Source organism: Chanodichthys erythropterus, chromosome 10, assembly GCF_024489055.1.
Source record: "Chanodichthys erythropterus isolate Z2021 chromosome 10, ASM2448905v1, whole genome shotgun sequence".
Lineage (NCBI taxonomy): Eukaryota > Metazoa > Chordata > Actinopteri > Cypriniformes > Xenocyprididae > Chanodichthys > Chanodichthys erythropterus.
In genome coordinates, this window is record NC_090230.1 from 40998327 (window position 1) to 41017431 (window position 19105).

Sequence of the window (19105 nt, forward strand, 5' to 3'; positions counted from 1 at the left end):
TGATATCAGATGGTTTTACTGGTCCAAAATCCCACTCCACATATACAGTATAAATATGAAACATTAAATAAGTTCTTATTGGCTGTTTTTGCTGCTTCATAATTTACCTGGACTGGGCCACGACACCGACAACCTCTGCATACAGATCAGCCACTATGTGCATGTTGGTCGTGTTGGGCCCAAGGTATCTGCAGGGCAGAAAAACATCATAATTCTTCCTGTCCTTTGGTAGAATCCAATCACACTTACATTTACAGTGAGTACACATGATTTAGTGAAAATCAAAATGATGTAAGATGCTATTTAGGCTGATTTACTAATGCAAACACATGCATGAAAATAATGGCTTATGGTGAATGGAGGAAATAATTTAAATGGATCATTACCCCTCTTTGTACTTGAAATGTTTGAATGCCAGGTTAATGACTTCCTGAATGAGGCCATCCAGAAGAGGATGGAGAGGGATCTACAAACAGAAAAGAGACTGGATAAGTAAGAGGAATAAACACTGTATAACATAAATTAAATAAAAGAAAAAAATAAAAGAAAAATTATTTATATATTAGTTATATTTAAAATAAGGAAAATTAAATACAAACATTTAAAGGATTAAAACAAAATTAATTAGTATTAATTATAAATATAAATGGTCAAAAGGTTAAATTATGACAATACAAATTCCAACCTGCCCTGAAAAATAAAATATATATATTAATATAAATATTTATTGAAATTTATTTCAGTGCAGATTTCAGTTTACTTGTCATTCAATCATAACCTACCTGTTTTAAAACCTCAATAAGCACAAGTGAGAACATGAAATCTATTGCCAAGTCCCTCCTTTCCATCAGATAATCTTTCTGCTGTTCATCACTGAAAGAGAGACGGAATGAGAAGAAATTGAGTAAATAGCATTTTGATTAACAATCACTGCTTGCTTAAGTCAATAATATAAGCATGCTTCTGAGTTCTGTGCAATGAGAGCTTCTGAAATCGTCTATGGTCTGTTTTTGATTCTGAAGCACTGATTCATTCAAACCTAACTGCCAATAGCATTATTTGATTACGTTCCATGGACATGAGATCCCATATCCCTGCTGAGGAATTTCTGCCTTGCCTTTACCACTAATTTGTGGCAAAGAATTTAAGCAAAAAAATGGGACTCATTTCGAAAATACACTGATATTATAACACTATAATAAAAGCAGGCTTGCATAAAACAGCCGATCATCACAGCTCTTTAGCTATTACTGAGCTGCTGCACAGTGCACTGCAGTAGAGATTGTATTTCATCAGATGAAAGCAAGGCTTCCTGATGACAGCCATCAATTACAAGCTCCCTTCCACACTAGATCACACATGCATAAACACACAAATATACACTTGCACAGAACACCATAAACACGCTTATGCAACAGACATTAAATCAGATTATATTGAGACCTGTGGAAATGAGACGAGCAAATACTTGACCTTCTATGCTCTAGTTTTATCTAAAGTTTGCGCTACAGACAAGGTAGAAACTGACTACACTTTTCGCCATACCGTCCAATGGCAATTAAGTAGGGATGCACCCAAAAAAGAAAATTCAGGATGCACTCAGGATGACCGAAAACCAAAACCGAAAAATTATCGAAATAACAAAAATCATATAGCTAGAACTGAGTTGTAAACATTTAAACTGCACATAGTTTTTATATCAACTTTTTAATAATAAAAAAACTGTAATAAACTGTAATAACTTGTTTTCATGACATATTTATTAAAACATACATTAAATAATGAAGACATCACTAACAGATTAAGTAAAAATATAAGGAATATGTAAAACAGTGAACACAGTCAAAACATGCCATTGGAGAAGCACTAATTAAATGTTTATTTCGGTCACTGATTTTGCCCTCCAAATAGCTGTTTCAAAAGTTAGATATCAATACACTATATGCAAGTCTGAGGAGAGTTCACACACTCCTAATGGCATTCCAGTTAATATTTTCTAATTTAAAAATTGTTTAGAAATGTAACTTTAAATGTGGGCAAAGGGAACTCACTTTTTGGACTTTGTGTTTGCACGTGGCCGGTACTCATGGGACTCATCTTCCAAACCGTTCTGTCTCTTATACCAGTCAAACAGTGTCCGCAGGATGGAGGGAAGACAATATTCAGCAAGAGAGCTCATAGTGCTGATCAACTGTGGAGAAAAAAGGAAGTAATTTCAGAAAATTGTTCTGTTTTGTCACAGCACTAATTGTACAGCTCAAAATGCAATGTGATTTAACTGAGGCTACACATGGAATGGAATATTAGTTGTGTACTGTAGTTTAAACTGTACACCACCTATTTTATAAAAATAGAATGTGAAACAGTATGCAGTTTCCATCAATTATCAACAGGAGTAATTTATGCAGGCAGAAAATTTGCATGCTGTGCACATTGCGTAATTAAAAATTAAAAAAATGGGTAGTATGGTGTGCTGAACATAGCCTGAATGTGTCATATGAAAGAACCTGCACTGCAGGATGCACGTAATTATAACACAGTCCATTAATGACACAATTATGACATGGTCCCAAAACATGCCTGTTCTTCTCCTACATACTCAAAAGTATGTAATTTTTCTTCACAAAAAGTGTACAATCTTTTAGATAGAAATGTTACTTTGGGTGGAATTTGGGTAATCAGAAAACAGCCAGAATTAAGATCCAGGGAGCTGATGTGGTCATACAGGCTGGGCTAAACCAAATAGAGGAAAGGAGGGGTGTCTGGGCAGAGCTGGCCTGGTATTCCCCCCAACTACTGTGAGACGTTCAAGAACACACACACATTCAAGCTGCTTAAGAATTCAATACAGAAGGGTAAAGTCAGGACAGCACAGCACCAGCTACAGGAATGCTATTCTTAGAGTCTGACTGATGATGACTAAAAATTAGTCTACCAATAGAGAAGGACAGAAAAAGTCATTCTTTTTCATTCTTTTTCAACATTACTTTATCATTTCTGGGGCTATCAACTGATTGTGGAAAGAAAAAACAAAACCATGTCTCAAAGCCATAACTGTTTCACTGTCAGCATGTATCAGATAGGAAAAAAGTCTTAAATGTCAGGAAGGATGTGGAAAATGTCATTTAATCTCACCTGATCAAATTGCGGGTCTTCTCCTCTTTGTAGAGATTTGGTGAGGGGCTTTTCCTGCAGAACATCAAAAGGAACTTAAGAGGCATAGATCATTGGCTGCAGATTCCCAGCTGGAAAACAATCTTTCTTTTGTAATGCATGAACTTGAAAAGTCCAGATAAAACATATAACCAAGGCCTAGGGGTGGGTTATATGACCAAAATCTTATATCACGATATGAGTAATTTTATTTCATGGTAATGATATATATCCTGATATGGTTATTTTTGCTTTAAATATGGTTTTTATGATATCAACATTTTTGATACTATTGAAATTTCATAATTCTTGTCACCAATTTCAATAGCACAAAAATGAACTAATACTAGCCTAAGTAAAAAAAACTCTTAAGCTTACAGAAGACAAGTAAACAGTCAGTGATAAAATAAGAACAAAGAAACTAATTACAAGCAATAGGACAACAAACTACAACAGAACACAGACATAAATTAAATAGACCTACCTGAAAATCTTCAAGCACTATAAATACTACATAAATACTATAAAGTAATCAAATGTATGAAAAACACTGCAGTCTTCACTGTGTTACAAAAAGTTACAAAAGTGATTCAGTCAAAAGCAGTGTGAGATTTTCTTTTTTGTTGTTTGATTAACTTGATTAATGCCATCACTTTAAGATCGAATGCACAGATCCAACGCATTTTCTCTCTCAGCTGTTTACGTTCGCTTAAGACATAAATGACTGTGTTTATGAGGATACTTGCAAAGAAGGGTATTTTAACACGCAAGTATGTGTATTAAATCATTCAAGCCCAATTACACAGCAAAAACTCAGTTCTGTTTCAGTTTTTGAGCAGCGGCTTTATGTGCGCGTGTCTTTCAGAAAGCTCTCAGAAATGGTCTCTCAGCGAGTGCATATAGCGATATTTATATTCCGCAGCTCATTGCGCTTCAATGGTTTAAAATCACTTGTTTTCAAACCACAATGCTTAAAAAACATGTAAACGATAAGCTTTTGTAACCATGTAGCACAGCAACTGCGATAACTGCGATAACTGTTGACATGTTAAATATTTTGGCTAATTTTGATCAGGCGTTCAGCAGCCAATAAAAATGTAGTACTTTCAGCTTTGTTGAACACATTATTAAAATTTTTGCCTTAAAATCAGTGTAGGAAATACAAAAAATATTGTCTTGCTGTGATTATCAGTGGCTTCAACAATCAGTGAAGACTCTGATGCTAAAACAACTGTAATCCTCTGAAACTGAACTCTAAACAGGACTAAACTTAATCTGAAGATGTCAGAGCTTTAATGTGGATAGAGAACAAGCGTGGGAAACTGGGCCAAAGAGCCAAGAGAACAACTTAACTGGGGCTGGGTCTGGAGGTCAAATCAAGTGATTAACCTTATAACACGCAGGCACACTCGTGGACACACTCACACGCTTTCAGACTGACAAAGATAGACAGGGTCACATGAAAGGGCAAAGAAGAGCAGGGATTTTACAAACAGGTTAATGTCTAGGTCATGGCTTGTGTTCTGCTTCTAAAGTTACTGATTTCTAGCATAATTGAAATTTGTTTTCTAGATGTTAATCGATGATGTTAATGTGATCAGTAAACTGAGAACTGTACATTGCTGGAGGTTGACTGGAAAATGCACTTTTTGATAAAACTCAGCATCTCAACCGTGATGACAAACTCATGAATATGGAAATAATTCACTTAATGCACACACTGTTTGGCATGGTATGCATTCAGAGATGGGTGTGCTGAGAGCTTTGACTGCTTTTCATACAGAGTAGACGAACCCCATTCCTGTCCACTTAAACCCACACTCCAGCATAATGGAATTACAATGATACAGAGAGACCAGGCAACCTGAGCCACTGCAGCAAAAACAGACACAGTATCTTACGGCTATTAGTGCAGTTTGAAGATATATTGTGAAGTATTAACGTTCGATTCCTGCCAGCTAAAGCAATTACAAATGAAACCCACAGCAGAGTCATTAATAACTTGTGTGCCAGCCAGGGCTGTTAGATATCTCGCTTGCTCTGTCTAACTGATTTAGACAGCATACTGTACACTTCCTGTTTTTCCAGACTACTCAACATACCAGAGAATCAGCAAAAAACAAGGCGTAAAAAACCTCAAACCCAACTGTGACTTGTGGCAACTGCTTGTAGTATGGGCTGGATGTTATTTACTTGCATTTGAGGTCTTGTGCCTTAGACGATCTGCATGTCATCATAAATTTTGTCTTGTTTGAAAAATGTCTGACAAATCTTTAAAAAAAAATAGGTTTCTTACCAGTGGTTCTGCCATGATGATGCGTATTTTACGTTCAGACAGGGTGGTGAAGTTGGCGAACAAACTTTTGAGGACATACTCGCCCGGTTTGCTCTCGGGGTCCACGGTAACCGGCATGGTGGCAACAGGACCTTTCCTCTCACCCGGAGCGCTGCTCACTTGGGGGAGGGGGCGCTTTCCTACGGGGGATGCTGGGAAAGGACAAAAAATACAAGATTAGTTTATCTTATTAGTAGCTCAGTTGTTGTGCTAATTGTATGACTTGAGCAGTGCACAAGTTCTGACATGTGTAATACTGGTGACCTGAGTTTGAATTCAGCTTGGGTCATTTTCTAATCCCACACAGAGGCAAAAATGTCTGAACAATCAAATGCTTTGAGATGGAAATGTTTTGTCACATTAGCACATTTAAAAACATGACAAAAAAATTGAAAGTGGTGCTGTCAATGTTAGGGTCTGAGTCTATGCCTTGAGAGTACCATCTCACAGTCGGCCAGGGCTAGAGCAGCTGGTGTTTTCATTTTTGGCAAGACCATGTCATCGCTCCCAAAAGAGGGAGGAGGTCAGCCGGCTGGCCGGGGCCGGGGGAGCCCACGTCATGTGGCTGCAGGGGCTTCGAGCATGTGCTCCTCTTAGAATAGACCCCTGCAACCTCAAAAGTCACAAGCAGAAAAACGAATGGAAAAATGTAATCTTCCCAACAGCAATATGAGCAGTTTAAAGAGACATGCAGTCACTTAAAGCGAGGCAATTACCTTAAAATGATGATTGCCTAAGCAGTTTTATCAACAGTTAGAGATTAAGGCTGTTAAAAGACTGTTAAAGCGGTCTCTCATGAACATGCTTTTGCATTTAAAACTAAAGCAATTCATGTCACAACACTGATGCACTGCTTCTGCAATAACAACAAACAAGCAGCATCAAAGTAGACACACAATCCAAATAACACTTTTTTAATTTTAAATGTCATCTAGATTTTTCAGTTTTTGAAGAATAAGTAAATGATGTACATGCAAAACTTGTTGCACAACAACACAACACAATATTACAGTGTTGTAAATGTTTGCTACTGTATGTGGTTGTGTTCTCTATGATATGCTGGTGTTTAGATATAGTATAGAAAATGCTTCTGTAGGTCAGGCTGATGTTTCGCGAACTAAATTTCCCCTCGTGGACCTCAGTACCTGAATAGTTTAAACTTCACACCATGTTAATGGGAGTTCATGACCTGACACCAGGGTTTCACTTCTCAGGTCAACGAGAGAACATTGGAATGACAGTTACTTCAGTGTGCTAAATGACATGAGATACAAACTATCTAGACGGAATCCTGAATATTTAGTGACTGTTGAATCATCAAACGATACTAAAACAGAAGTCAATTGCAAATTTATTTATGTTCGAATTAAAATTGCTACATATGGTTGACTTGACAGTCATCTGCAGATAACATTAACGTCAACGTTATTTATGGGCAAACAGCGGACATCAATTGACACCTCTGAAGTTGCTGTCGAGCCTGAGCAGTTTAAACTGAAGGAGAGGAGTTGCTGAAAAGGAATTGTGAAATATTTTGTTCACTTCTTGAGTCTTGAACACACTACCAGGAATCCACAGAATGCAACCTCCTTACAGCAAGCGTAGAGAACAAGAACAACACCCACACACCCGCAGACCTTTCACTCAGTGGCACCTACCAAGGCCCTTGATGAAGCTGATGACGCTGGCCCGACTCCACCGTACGGGAGAAAGCTCCATGGTGCGGCCACGTCAGTTCCAGTAATCCGACACAAAACTAGCCCTTTACCACCACCAGAGCTCCATACTTCCCATCTGTCTTCCCGTCCTGTCTTTGTGGACCTGCACCATGCTGGCAGCCCTATCAAACAGCCATGAACTTGGGATAGCTGGGATTTGCTCTTGGAGTTATGGGAGTTGGAGAAAGCAAGTTCAAGGAACACACCCTTTCCTGTGTCTAGCTCCTCATAGACTTTTGACAGAAGCAAGCCCTAACTGAGGAGAAGGTCAAGCTGGAATTCTAGCAAAGCCAAGAGAGAGAGTTTGAGAGAGAGAAATAGAGAGAGGGTAGGAGGGACTATATGGTGCTATATTTAACCTCAGCACTGACACACACTATTCTAACATATTCATTCCTTTTTACTGTGAGCACAAATGAATGATTATGATTCTAAACATGCATACATACAAGATTTGAAAATTATAAAAAGGATTATATTATAAAAAAGCATTAGAATGCCCTCTATGATATCATAATGGTGCTATGATTGCATCATAAAACCCGTTATGACATCATAATGACATTTATGATGGCATCACTGGGTTTCCCTGAAATTCATTATGACACACTTCAGTGAAATCCAATCATTATATCACAGTATTTCCAGTGAAATCCAGTGATGATATCCTAATGCTATTTATGACGTCACTAGATTTCACTGTAATGCAGCAAATGTCTTCATAATGCAATTATAACATCATCACTGGATTTCACTGCAATGGATTCCAGTTATGATGTCAGAATTGCATTGTGATGTCATTCACTGCATTACAGTGAAATCCATTGATGATGTCATAAATTGCAAATAATGTTGTTCACTGGATTTCACCGCATTATTCACAGCATTCCAGTAAAATTCAGTGAAATCTAGTGATGATGCTACAATGGGCATTATGATAACATAAATCTTCCAATGAAAACATCATAATGTCCATATTAACAGCATCATTGGGTGCATATTATGACATCACAAAAAACATAAAGTGGAACTAGCTTAAATTGAGTCACAAAGAATGACTTATGAACTGTCTCTTTCTTGTCACCAAAGGGGGCCAAATTAGCAAAGGAAACACAGTAGTCCCTAAACTACAGCAAAGTAGGCCTATATATACACATAATAAATGTGAATCAGCTAGTGCAAGGCAAGCCCAGACACAACATCTTCTGTGTAATGACTACCATACAGTCCGAACAATTGCTCGGAAATACAGTACGATGCATTAATCGCACTTACTCTTGATAATGAGCAGTTTTAAGTGCGCATTAAAAAGAAAGCAGCACTTTATTTATCAATATAATCATAAAGCCTCACTTCTCCATTCATCTGTTTTTCTTTATCTAGCCTTGGTTATTTGTTGCTCCATCTCATCTCAATCATCAGTTTGTACACAAGCTAATTCACAGCAGGTTGACCTTATATAAACAAGGATTGATCTGACAGAAAAGACAGGGCATCTGGAAAGCGTAACAAGTGATAGGGAATGAAAGTGGTGGTTTAAGGAGAAAGAGGGCATGCAGAAAAAGAGATCAGGGAAAGAGATTGGAGTGGATTTGCTTGAGTGAGTTAGCAGACTGTTATCTGGCCACCTGTTCTACTTCACACAGGGATTGAGCAGCATGTCTAAAACACATGGGAACAAATTAACAGCCACTGTACAGCAACACGGTTCCTTTGTACAAGAAAAATGCATCTTTATCACCTTTAGCTGATAGTTCTACCACTGCTGACGACGCAAGTTAGAGATCCCTCAAACACACACAAACACACTCGCAGCACAGAACAGTGTGTATTTGTGAGGTTAAGACCTTGCTTACACAGTTTAAACTTTCAATTCAATTCACATTTATTTGTATAGCGCTTTCCGCAATACATACAGTTTCTTAATGATCTAACATTTCCTACCCCAATGACATGAATCATTTCGCACCAGACTTATCACACTGTGCCTTCGATGTCAAATTCTATTCACTTCCTGATTTGATTTGACATTCAAATTGAAATATCTGTCCTATTTTGTTAATGTTTAATAATCAATGAAATAAACAGATTAATCAATGATCAAAATAGTTGTTAAATGACGCTGTAGATCCATTTAATCTAAACTACTGACTAGTATATGGAATTATTCGGGTACGTTGCATCCTCCTTTTCTCGCCCTTATACAACAACAACACTTGTACAAATCACACCCCATATTCTACTCAGCCCTTGTATAAGATCAGTGATGTAAATCGGTCTTACATCATCAGAGATATATGATGTCACTGTCACCATCATCATCTTTATGTACATCGTTCGAGACAGAGAATAACCTTGACATTGTGCTCTCTCACACACAGTGATGTTTGCACACTGAGAGGCAGTGACATGCTCAAACACTGCACGTGATGAAAAACAACAGCACAAATCCTCCTGATCACGTCATGAGCCCCTTTGGTCTGCAGTCATTACATAACGCAACCTCTCCAGCCAAACACTAATGAACCGGACACACGCACATATATTTAACATCATCAAGTAACATCCTCTACGTGCGTATATATTGGATAACTAAAATCAATAATCTCATTCAAAAGCAGGATGTAAACATCCCAGAGAGAACTGAACAATTTAAGACTCCTGATAAAGTTGATATGAAACGGATGGGGTTTCGATTTCATCACTAGCACACTAAGGCATATAAGACTTGAGGAAAAGAACCAAAAAGGTCTTCAGCAGAACATAAACAACTGTGTCCTACAGAAGGGTCAACACACAAATGCAGCTGCATCTCACATGGATGCAGAACATTGCGTGTGTGTGCTGAGTTTGTACTCACTGCTGCCCCAGGATTTCAGCAAAGACTTGATGCTGATCTCAAAAAAGCCTGAGTCCTGCTGGCTGGCCATAGCTGGGTAGCAGGTCTCGGTCGCCGTAGCGACACGGAGATGAGAGTCCAGGCAGAGAGATGAAGAGAGAGAGAGAAAGGCCGCTTTACAGCTCCATACGCTGCAGCACTGCCTTTCCCTACGTGTCCTGTGTCAGCTCTGAGCACCAACTGTTCTCTCTCCTCTACATCTCTTTCCTGCCCCCTCCCTCCCTCCCTTAAACTCTCTCATCAGCCGCTCTCACTCTCTCGCTCGCTCTGCATTAAGAGGATTGGCTCCCAGAGAGAGAATGAAATAGAGAGAGAGAGAGAGTGCTGCTGTTTGTGTTGTCCAGCCTCCCTTAAAGGACATTAAGAAAAGAGGAGGGGTGAGGGGTTTGTTTGTTTGTTTACCGCAGTATTCCCTGAGCAGATCGGTACGACCGTACCTCAATGTTCTTGTTTGCCATCCTGACAATTTGCTAAAATGTAAATTTGTTCTCTCTAGGATGACACTGCAGAGATTGCAAGTTGACTCGCTGATGCTTTCATTTTGAATGTCTTTCAGCAAATCAGCTTGCAATGTATCTGGCTGCCTTAAAAACGACACACATTTGCTGATGCTCCATATTGTATACAGTATTTTAAAGGCACAATATGTAATTTTTGGCGCTAGAGGTCGCTTATTCAAAACAAAGGCATAGCTTTATGATGCCTTGATTTCGTGGAATCATGGGAGGTGTTGTTTTCATGTCTACAGCCAGTGGAAAAGAATCTGACAGGACTTGGGGAGAAATCATATTCATGGATAAGCTAAGATTTATTAACACTACTGTAGTATGAAGGAGGCTGTGGCTGAACAAGGCCGCTGGATCGATTGATAATGAGAGACGAACACAACGCACGGCTCGAGAGCAGTAGAGCTTTTATTATGTCGCAGACGCGCGCTTCTGCTTCTTCCGGTCATGTGTATGTGGGGTAAGCAGCGCTGTTTATCATATTAGATACATTTGTGTGTTGAAAGTTGTTATAATGCTACTCTGTGAATTCGCTCGGCAGCTACTATGAGACACTTGTTGCAAACTGCAGTAAGCTAGATCGATATTACGCAGGCTAAACCATGATACTCGCAATCAAGAAAACAAGATTTAAACAATAAGACTTAAGCTCTATAACACGATTAGTTTTCTGTCTATAAATGTATCCAAACAGTTGCTCACCTGTCTAATAAAACACATCATATATTAAAGCGACTGTTTTCATGGTTTCTACGATATTCGAGGGTAACGCGGGTATGATGTCATTGATAGGCAACGCACACACGGTCCGTGTCTCTGGATTTAAACATTCTTAGAAATATTTGGGATAATGTAAGTACACAAGTCAACAAAATATATAACACTATTCTAGTGGTTTTTGGATATTTTAATCCAAAAATCTAACATATTGTGCCATTGATATTTTTATATAAAAAATTATATTTACTTAATAATACTGTTTAATATTTTATTTTAGCATTAGTACATTAATATTAAATTTTATAGCAGGTGGTGGAGGTGGAGGGCAACAGCCTGTCACTCATGGATCATGTGATCCTGTGTGTTCACTGTGCATGAGTAGATGACGAGTGTATGGGAATGGGATTACATCGTCACACCATCTGCTGGCTGACAGCAGCACTGCAGCAATACACTGGAAGTTCATTCAAGACACATTGAAACTGAAAGTATTGTGCAGCTTTCTAAAGCAAAAATGTGGCTAAATACTGCACTGCTGAACATTTAATTTAACTCATGCGGAAGGCGCAACAGTTCACATTATGACATCATTGTCTTCTGTGTCTGTTAGGCTTTTTTAAATCCCCATGATAGTGATGTCACCACTGGGCAATGCCCCAATAGGACAAAAGGCAACTGAAAGCTATGCTTCAAAATAATAAACAAATCAAAACTATTCCACATAATACACCTCAATCAAATTACAACACAGCTTTTGCTTTTCACATTTAAAAAAAAGAAAAGAAAAGAGAGACAAAGAAGAGGGGACTAGAGCTGTATTTGAACCTGTAAGGCTGTTCTGATCATTTTGTATCATGTAAATGTATGGCCAGAGATTCCTAGACTATGGCGTCATGTACAAATCTACATGTGTAGCTGTACTTACAAGACTGTAGAGAATTTTTTTTTTTCCTTTTTTTAAAAAAATAATACCCCCACACATTTGGACAGTAGTATATGATTAGTAGAATTCAACAAAAGCATCTTATTTACAAAACACTCTGAGAATGGAACAAGCAAAGCACTGTGTTGCATTAATGGTTGATACACATCAGTAAAGGAATGTGATGCTAATATCTCAGATGTTCACTCACGGCAGACAGAACATAAGAGCTGTGGAAGAATGAGAGTAAATAGTTTCCATGTGAAAGCAGTTGCATTTAATTTTTGTTAACAGCAGTTGGGGAGTTACCAAACATGTTCTCCTCAATGCTCTTTATCTTTCCAGAAATTCTTGTTGTTTTTCATTTTTGTTCTTTTGCCCTGCTTATATCACTAACCCTAAATATGAGCAACTGTAATAGTTATGCTTACCTTAGCAGTACGTTTACACCAAATGAACAATTTTGCCTCTGGAAGGAGTGGTGTGTTGTATATGACAACTTGATTGACAGAGCATGTAATTACTGCAGTATATCATAGCTCTCAGCAAAAGGTTTAGAGGGAGATCATTCACATTCTGTCACATCCGAATAAATATGAAACAGAGGGGAACTGATCTGTATTCTGCGGGATGTGTTACCAAATTATGTACTATTATGCATTATATTATGATATTACGCAACTCAAGATACAAATGAGGGAGATTAAATATGTATATTGTGTAAATCGCTTTAAACTGCTTATAAAATTGGTATTTTATTTTAATGTTACTCATTGCATATGACAGCTGCAGCTTGCTTAATATGCAGAGAGCCATAAAAACGTCCTATTTATGACAAAGCTCCGGTAAACACTGACAGTATTTATAAAGAGTAAAGTGGTGCAATAAATCAATGCAAAATGAATTGTTGCAAAATGAATTGTGTTTGCGCTGAAAAAGTTTGGAAATGTGCTGTTTGCAGTGGCTTGAATTGAGGAGTGTCTGGGTCTCTTGAGGGTTTTACTGCTACTGTGGAGTCTTCCCAGCTGACACTGAGCTCTCCCAGCTGCCCCGGGCACATCTCCACAACAGCTGGGGTCACACCCACCACTTCCACCACACAGAAACGCTCTCACGGTTTCATCTGGTGAGCTGCTTCAAAGAAATCACTTAAAAGAACAGCTTACTGTCCAACTGAAAAAATAAATGATCACAAAATACAAATTTTAAGGTGTTTTCCAGTTAAATTTTTTTCTGGAATTTGATTAAAGGGTTACACAGTCAAAAAAACAGTCATCAATCTCTCACCCTCATGTTGATCCAAATATGTAAAAGATTCATTCATCTTTGAAACAAAAATGAATTTATTTTTAATGAAATCTGAGAGATTTTGTCCCTGTTTTGTCAGTCCATGAAACTACCACTTTGTCGCTTCAAAAAGTTTATAAAGAGAGTAGTTTAGTCCAAATTTTCTGAGTAGACACAATCACTTCATATGATGAATGGATTGAATTAAGGCTTTTATTCACATATAATTATTGGTAAGCAAACAACTCAAGCTCAATTGTACTTGCTTGATGCATAAAAACAAACCTCATTGGTTCTTGCGGAAGCTCAAACGTGCTGCATAACACACGAGAATGAACCTCATTGGTTCTTGCGGAAGCTCAAACGTGCTGCATAACACACGAGAATGAACCTCATTGGTTCTTGCATGTCAAGCAAGAATGCTTAAGCTTCCGTTTACCATTTCTGATGTGTGCATTGATGAATGTTTATTATGTGTAAAAGCCTAAACTCAAATCTGTTCATCATATAAAGCAATCGTGTCTAATTAGGACTTAGTACTAAACTGCTCAATTCATGTAGATTAGTTTTATGATCTCATGAAATTTTCGAGGCGTCAAAGTGCAGTTGCGTGGACTGTCAATGGATAGAAGGAATTCTCTCAGATTTCATTAAAAAATATCTTCATTTGTGATGTCGAAGATGAACGAATGTCTTATGGGTTGGGTTAACATGAGGTTGAGTAAATGATGACAGAATTTGAATTTTTGGGTGAAGGGATTTTAAATTGTGTTAATCAAAAATGATGTATAATCAATTCAATTCATAAAACTTTAACAATTTAAGTTCTTTTTCTGATTAAATACATGTATTATCAAAAACAGTGGTAATCAAATACATGCATTAAACTTTATCAATGTAATTAATCTTTTAAAATGTAATCAAATGAAATTTGAACAGTTCCTTTCATTTTTTGGCAGAGGTTTACTGTTTAAATTACGACATGGATGAAAAATTGCAGAACATGCAGAATTCATATTCACTTTACAGTTTAATATTCACAGATACTAGTTCATATCACAGTTTGATTTATTGTTCAGCCCTACTTTTGATTTATTCATCCAAGTTTGGCTCAAATTTGTGATTTTTTTTATTTTTTTTTTATCCATTTTTATGACTAGACTCTGCGATTCTGTCCACGTTTTTTCATATTGCAGATATTGTAGGGCCATAACTGAACCCTCTTGACTTCCATTGTATGGACAAAATATTATGCTGAATTGATATTTAAACATGATAAAATGGTAAAATATGTACGGTGCATGTTTGTTTTACTGTGTTGCTTGTTTTGACATTCCTAGCAAACTGTTCATGATTTTATTCTCTGCTACGAGAGCTTCACAGCAGTCATGCTCGGATAATCTTTACAAGAAACCCCCAGAATTCCAAGCATTTGGAGCATCAGGCAGCTTCTGCCAGCTGTTAGACTCTGGCACAGGGATCACTGACTCATAACTACCCAGTGACAGGGATCCTGTTAACATGAAACTAGTTCCGTGTCAGTGCTGGCAAGCACACTGGCTTCTAAAACCCATGATCTAATTGAGCTGTTTCCAATAAAAGTCAATGAGGGGTCAAGATGCTAAAATTAAATAAGGAAAACCAAGAGAGACTCCTTCAAATGTTACTTGCGGACATTCTTCAAAACAAATCTTTGATCAACAAGAGGGTGAGGAAATTCTTTTTACATTAATTGCGGTACAGGATTTAGGATTCAGAATTCAGGATATTCTAGAAATCTAACTAAAACTCCCTCTTTGTGTTCAGCTGGCTTCTCCTCTGACAAAAGGTCTCTTCAGCCAACCATCAGTGAGGCTTCTGTGAGGGTTCATGGTCTTTCAGGCATCCAACACACCTGTTCAGTACAGCTCTGAAAAACCAATCATGGGAGACACATGTGCCCACTCAGCAGAAACCCCTAATATATACTCCCTTTTTTAGCTTTGGAGAGGAAAGGACAAGATAATTTAGCACCAGATAAAACACAAGACATCATTACCACACAAGTCAAACCTTTGGAATAATAAACAATTTAGTTGTTTCAATGTCTTCAAAATCTATCCACTTTCCCTCTAAAGTCTCCCTGCCCAAAGTCTCTATCTTCTCTCAATCTGTTTATTTGTTTTAAATCTTTTTTGTTTACTTTGTTTGGTTTCAAATCAATGCTGTTATTTTACTTTCTGAAAAAAATACAATAGTTCCTACAAAAATATTAAAGGTGCCCTAACCAGTTTTTACAAGATGTAATATAGGTCTAAGGTGTCCCCTGAATATGTCTGTGAAGTTTCAGTTTCAATATCCCATAGGTTTTTTTTTATTCATTTTTTAACTGCCTATTTTGGGGCATCATTAACTACAGTATGCACCGATTCTGTGCATGGCCCCTTTAAATCGTGCGCTCCTTGCCCCCCCGTCAGTTATTTTTGCTCCATTTTGTCGCTATTGTTCTTGCTTGCTTACCTAGTCTGATGATTCGGCTATGCACAGATCCAGACGTTAATACTGGCTGCCCTTGTGTAATGCCTTGAACATGAGCTGGCATATGCAAATATTGGGGGCGTACATATTAATGATCCCGGCTGTTACGTAACAGTGTCATGTTGAGATTCGCCTGTTTTTCGGAGGTCTTTTAAACAAATGAGATTTACATAAGAAGGAGGACGCATTGGAGTTCCATGTACTGAACTCTTGTTATTCAACTATGCCAAGGTAAATTCAATTTTTGATTTTAGGGCACCTTTAAACAGTGCAACTGTTTTCAACATTGATAATAAGAAATGTTTCTTGAGCATAAAATCAGCATATAAGAATGATTTCTGAAGAATAATCAAAAGATAATAAAATGGAAACTGTAACTGTAAAAACATGTTGCTATGACTTATTCATATTTTTTTGTGTATTTTAAATTGTAATAAAATTTCACAATATTACTGTTTTCAATATTATTTCTGATTAAATAAACGCAGCCTTGGAGAGCATGAAAGTGTTATTTCAAAAACACCAAACTTGTGAACGGTAGTGTGTCACTAATTTTTTACTCTGTCTACAACGTCTAAATAAAAAATTGCATGTGAACAAAGTCACTTTAACTTAGACAAACACATTTGTTTCTTTTCTTTTGTTTACTTTGCCTTTTCCACTATATGTTGTCTTTGTATACGGACCATCCCAGCTTGAGGTTCTGGAAGATTTGAGATGCTGGTTTAACTAAGGTCTAATTAAAACCCAAAATGATCTCTTTCCTGATGTTGATGCTATCTCTCATCATTCACATCCACCCTTCCCCTATTCCATCATCGCTCATGTAGGCACAGTTAACTCGCCAGATTGAGGTCCCAACTGAAGTCCCTTAAGATCATTAACTCTTTCCCTGCCAGCATTGTTTAAGAAACGTTGCCACCCACCGCCAGCATTTTGATCATTTTCAAAAAACTTCCATGGCCCCCAGAATATTTTGTTGTATGAATATGAGTAAGTTTAATTAAAAAAAAAGCAATATTTTGAACAAAATCTTTTTTTTTTCGCCCAAAGACTACAACGTGCATAATCAATTTTTTTATGGCTTGTTTTTGCTTCTTGTTTTCAAGTGTTTTGATCTGGAGATTCTGTCCCCTTTAAGGTGTTGCGTAATAGCACCCCCTACAGTATAACAGTGAAAATACGGAAAGCCGGAAAATTCCGTCAATGGCGAGGAAGCGCTGTCTCATAAATTATGAAAAATTCCGTCAACAGTGGGGAAACGTTGTCTTGTGTGGCCAAGACTTTACCTGTGTGGCCATGGTCCTTTCTACTCCTGGAAAACATCTTTTTTTGTCTCTAACTCCAAATAAATCTCCACAATGAACATTTCAGGGTGGAGGTAACATTTTATGTCTTCTCAAAACCTGACTCTAATAAGGTGAAAAGAAATTAAGTACGATACCACCCCAACCAGCCACAAGTTTCAAGGGAATTCCCGCCCCCTCAGTGATCTCTAGCTGAAGGCTATACTAGAAAGTCTTAAAACAGTCTCTGAATGACATCATAGTGTTGTGTCACAAAGTTTCACGCGATGAGCTGTACACTGAGACAAATTGCAGGCTATCAACTGACTGACTAAGAAAAAATACCAGAAACACAAGTTTGATGTCCTGTGTGTGAGGTAAAGATGGGAGTCTATGCCTTGGTTGGACATAAAAGTCAAATCTAATTAAATCGCACACCATGAAGGATGACTCGCGTGTCATAACACATCAAGATATTAAAGACAGCGGTGTGCCTGACTACTAAAGCAAAACCTGAGCGGTACCTTCTTTGATGATGGTGGGTCTTTTTCTCGGCTGGATCTTCCTGAACTTCCCTTTAAAGTCTGCTGGAGTGAACATATGCATGGAGAGACTAGCCATCTGGACCAAAACAATCCCATCCTGGCTCTGAGTTTCACAAGGGTTCGGTTTACCATCCACCACAACTCCGGTACTGTTGACATCCTCCACGGACATATCCGACACAGATGACAAAAAGAGGTACCGCTTTCACCTGCTACGGATCAGCATGGATACGGATCTCCAGAGAAGCTCCTCTCAGTTCTGTTTGTCTCTTCTTTTGTGTTTTTTTGTCCCTCTTTCCTCTGTATTAGGTACATGAGCTTTTAAGTGTGAATTCAATCAGAGAGGGATAATGCTCTCTGTCTGCTCTCACAGGTCCAGGCTGTTTAGCCAGTTACAGTAACACGCCTGAATGGGGCAGGTGTTGGATTACTCAAGACGGACACGCCTCTTTTGTGAGAGAGAGGGTGGAGATTTTGAAAATAAAGGAGGAGAGACGGGGCAAGTGTGACTGTGTACAGTGTTTATTTTAATGGGAATCAGATTGTTTAAAAAACAGTGCCATTTGGGGGATAGAACGCAACCTATCAAAATGACCTGCTTCTGGTTTGTATTAACTTGTTTTATGTTTTGAGTCTGAGGTGTTTTCAAAATGGTTGTCAAGGCATCATGTCCCCCAAGTTTGATTCCCAAGAGCTATGTGCCTGACAAAACAAACACATCATTTATAGGTTGTTTTTTAATAATGTCAGAAGGAATGGACAAATGTGAAGTCTTTGGGTGAGGGTGTTTATTTGGACCACCTTTTAATAACATTAAGCTAACAAATAACCACACTGTTTACTGACCTGCAGGCGTTGCTGATTTTATAGAGTAACCTTTTTGAAGGCCAACATGGAACAACTACCTTATTCTCTGAGTCTCTCCCTCCGAGTGGCCCTGGCTGAAAGTGCTGATGAAAAAGAAAAAGAAAAAGAAACAGAGAGACTGACCACTCCTTCTGAGAACACAAAACAGCCCTTTTCTTCAATAAACAACATTTTGATGCAAATCCAAAAAGGGTCAGCGTCTCTTCCCAAGGGCCGTCTCAGCCATCTCAGAGCTGCAGAACTGAAGGCTACTCTCTCTTTATGCCAGCAAAAATTAGTTTTTGAGGGAAATAAAGTCAAACAGACTGGCTGGCTGTATAATAATTTCCCAGTCAAAACTTGAATACAAA

The 19105-nt window shown here is 38.0% G+C and overlaps 1 protein-coding gene across 11 annotated transcripts in view; it reads right to left on the reverse strand.

Moving 5' to 3' along the window:
- Positions 1 to 18277, reverse strand: part of fryb (furry homolog b (Drosophila)) — a 59271-nt gene extending 40994 nt beyond the window's left edge. For 3 of the 11 annotated variants that reach the window (XM_067397746.1, XM_067397745.1, XM_067397744.1), the window contains exons 1-7: positions 17868 to 18270; positions 5450 to 5640; positions 3136 to 3189; positions 2052 to 2191; positions 783 to 873; positions 387 to 466; positions 108 to 188 (exon numbers count right to left, since the gene is read on the reverse strand). In XM_067397746.1, coding sequence (XP_067253847.1) covers positions 108 to 188; positions 387 to 466; positions 783 to 873; positions 2052 to 2191; positions 3136 to 3189; positions 5450 to 5640; positions 17868 to 18060 — 830 coding nt within the window. In that variant the 5' untranslated portion in view covers positions 18061 to 18270. Of the gene's footprint in view, positions 1 to 107; positions 189 to 386; positions 467 to 782; positions 874 to 2051; positions 2192 to 3135; positions 3190 to 5449; positions 5641 to 5928; positions 6242 to 7146; positions 7839 to 10066; positions 10256 to 17867 lie in introns of those variants that run through there. The other 8 variants (XM_067397754.1, XM_067397747.1, XM_067397752.1 and 5 more) reach the window with 7 other exon arrangements.
- Between the last annotated feature and the right edge of the window lie 828 nt (positions 18278 to 19105).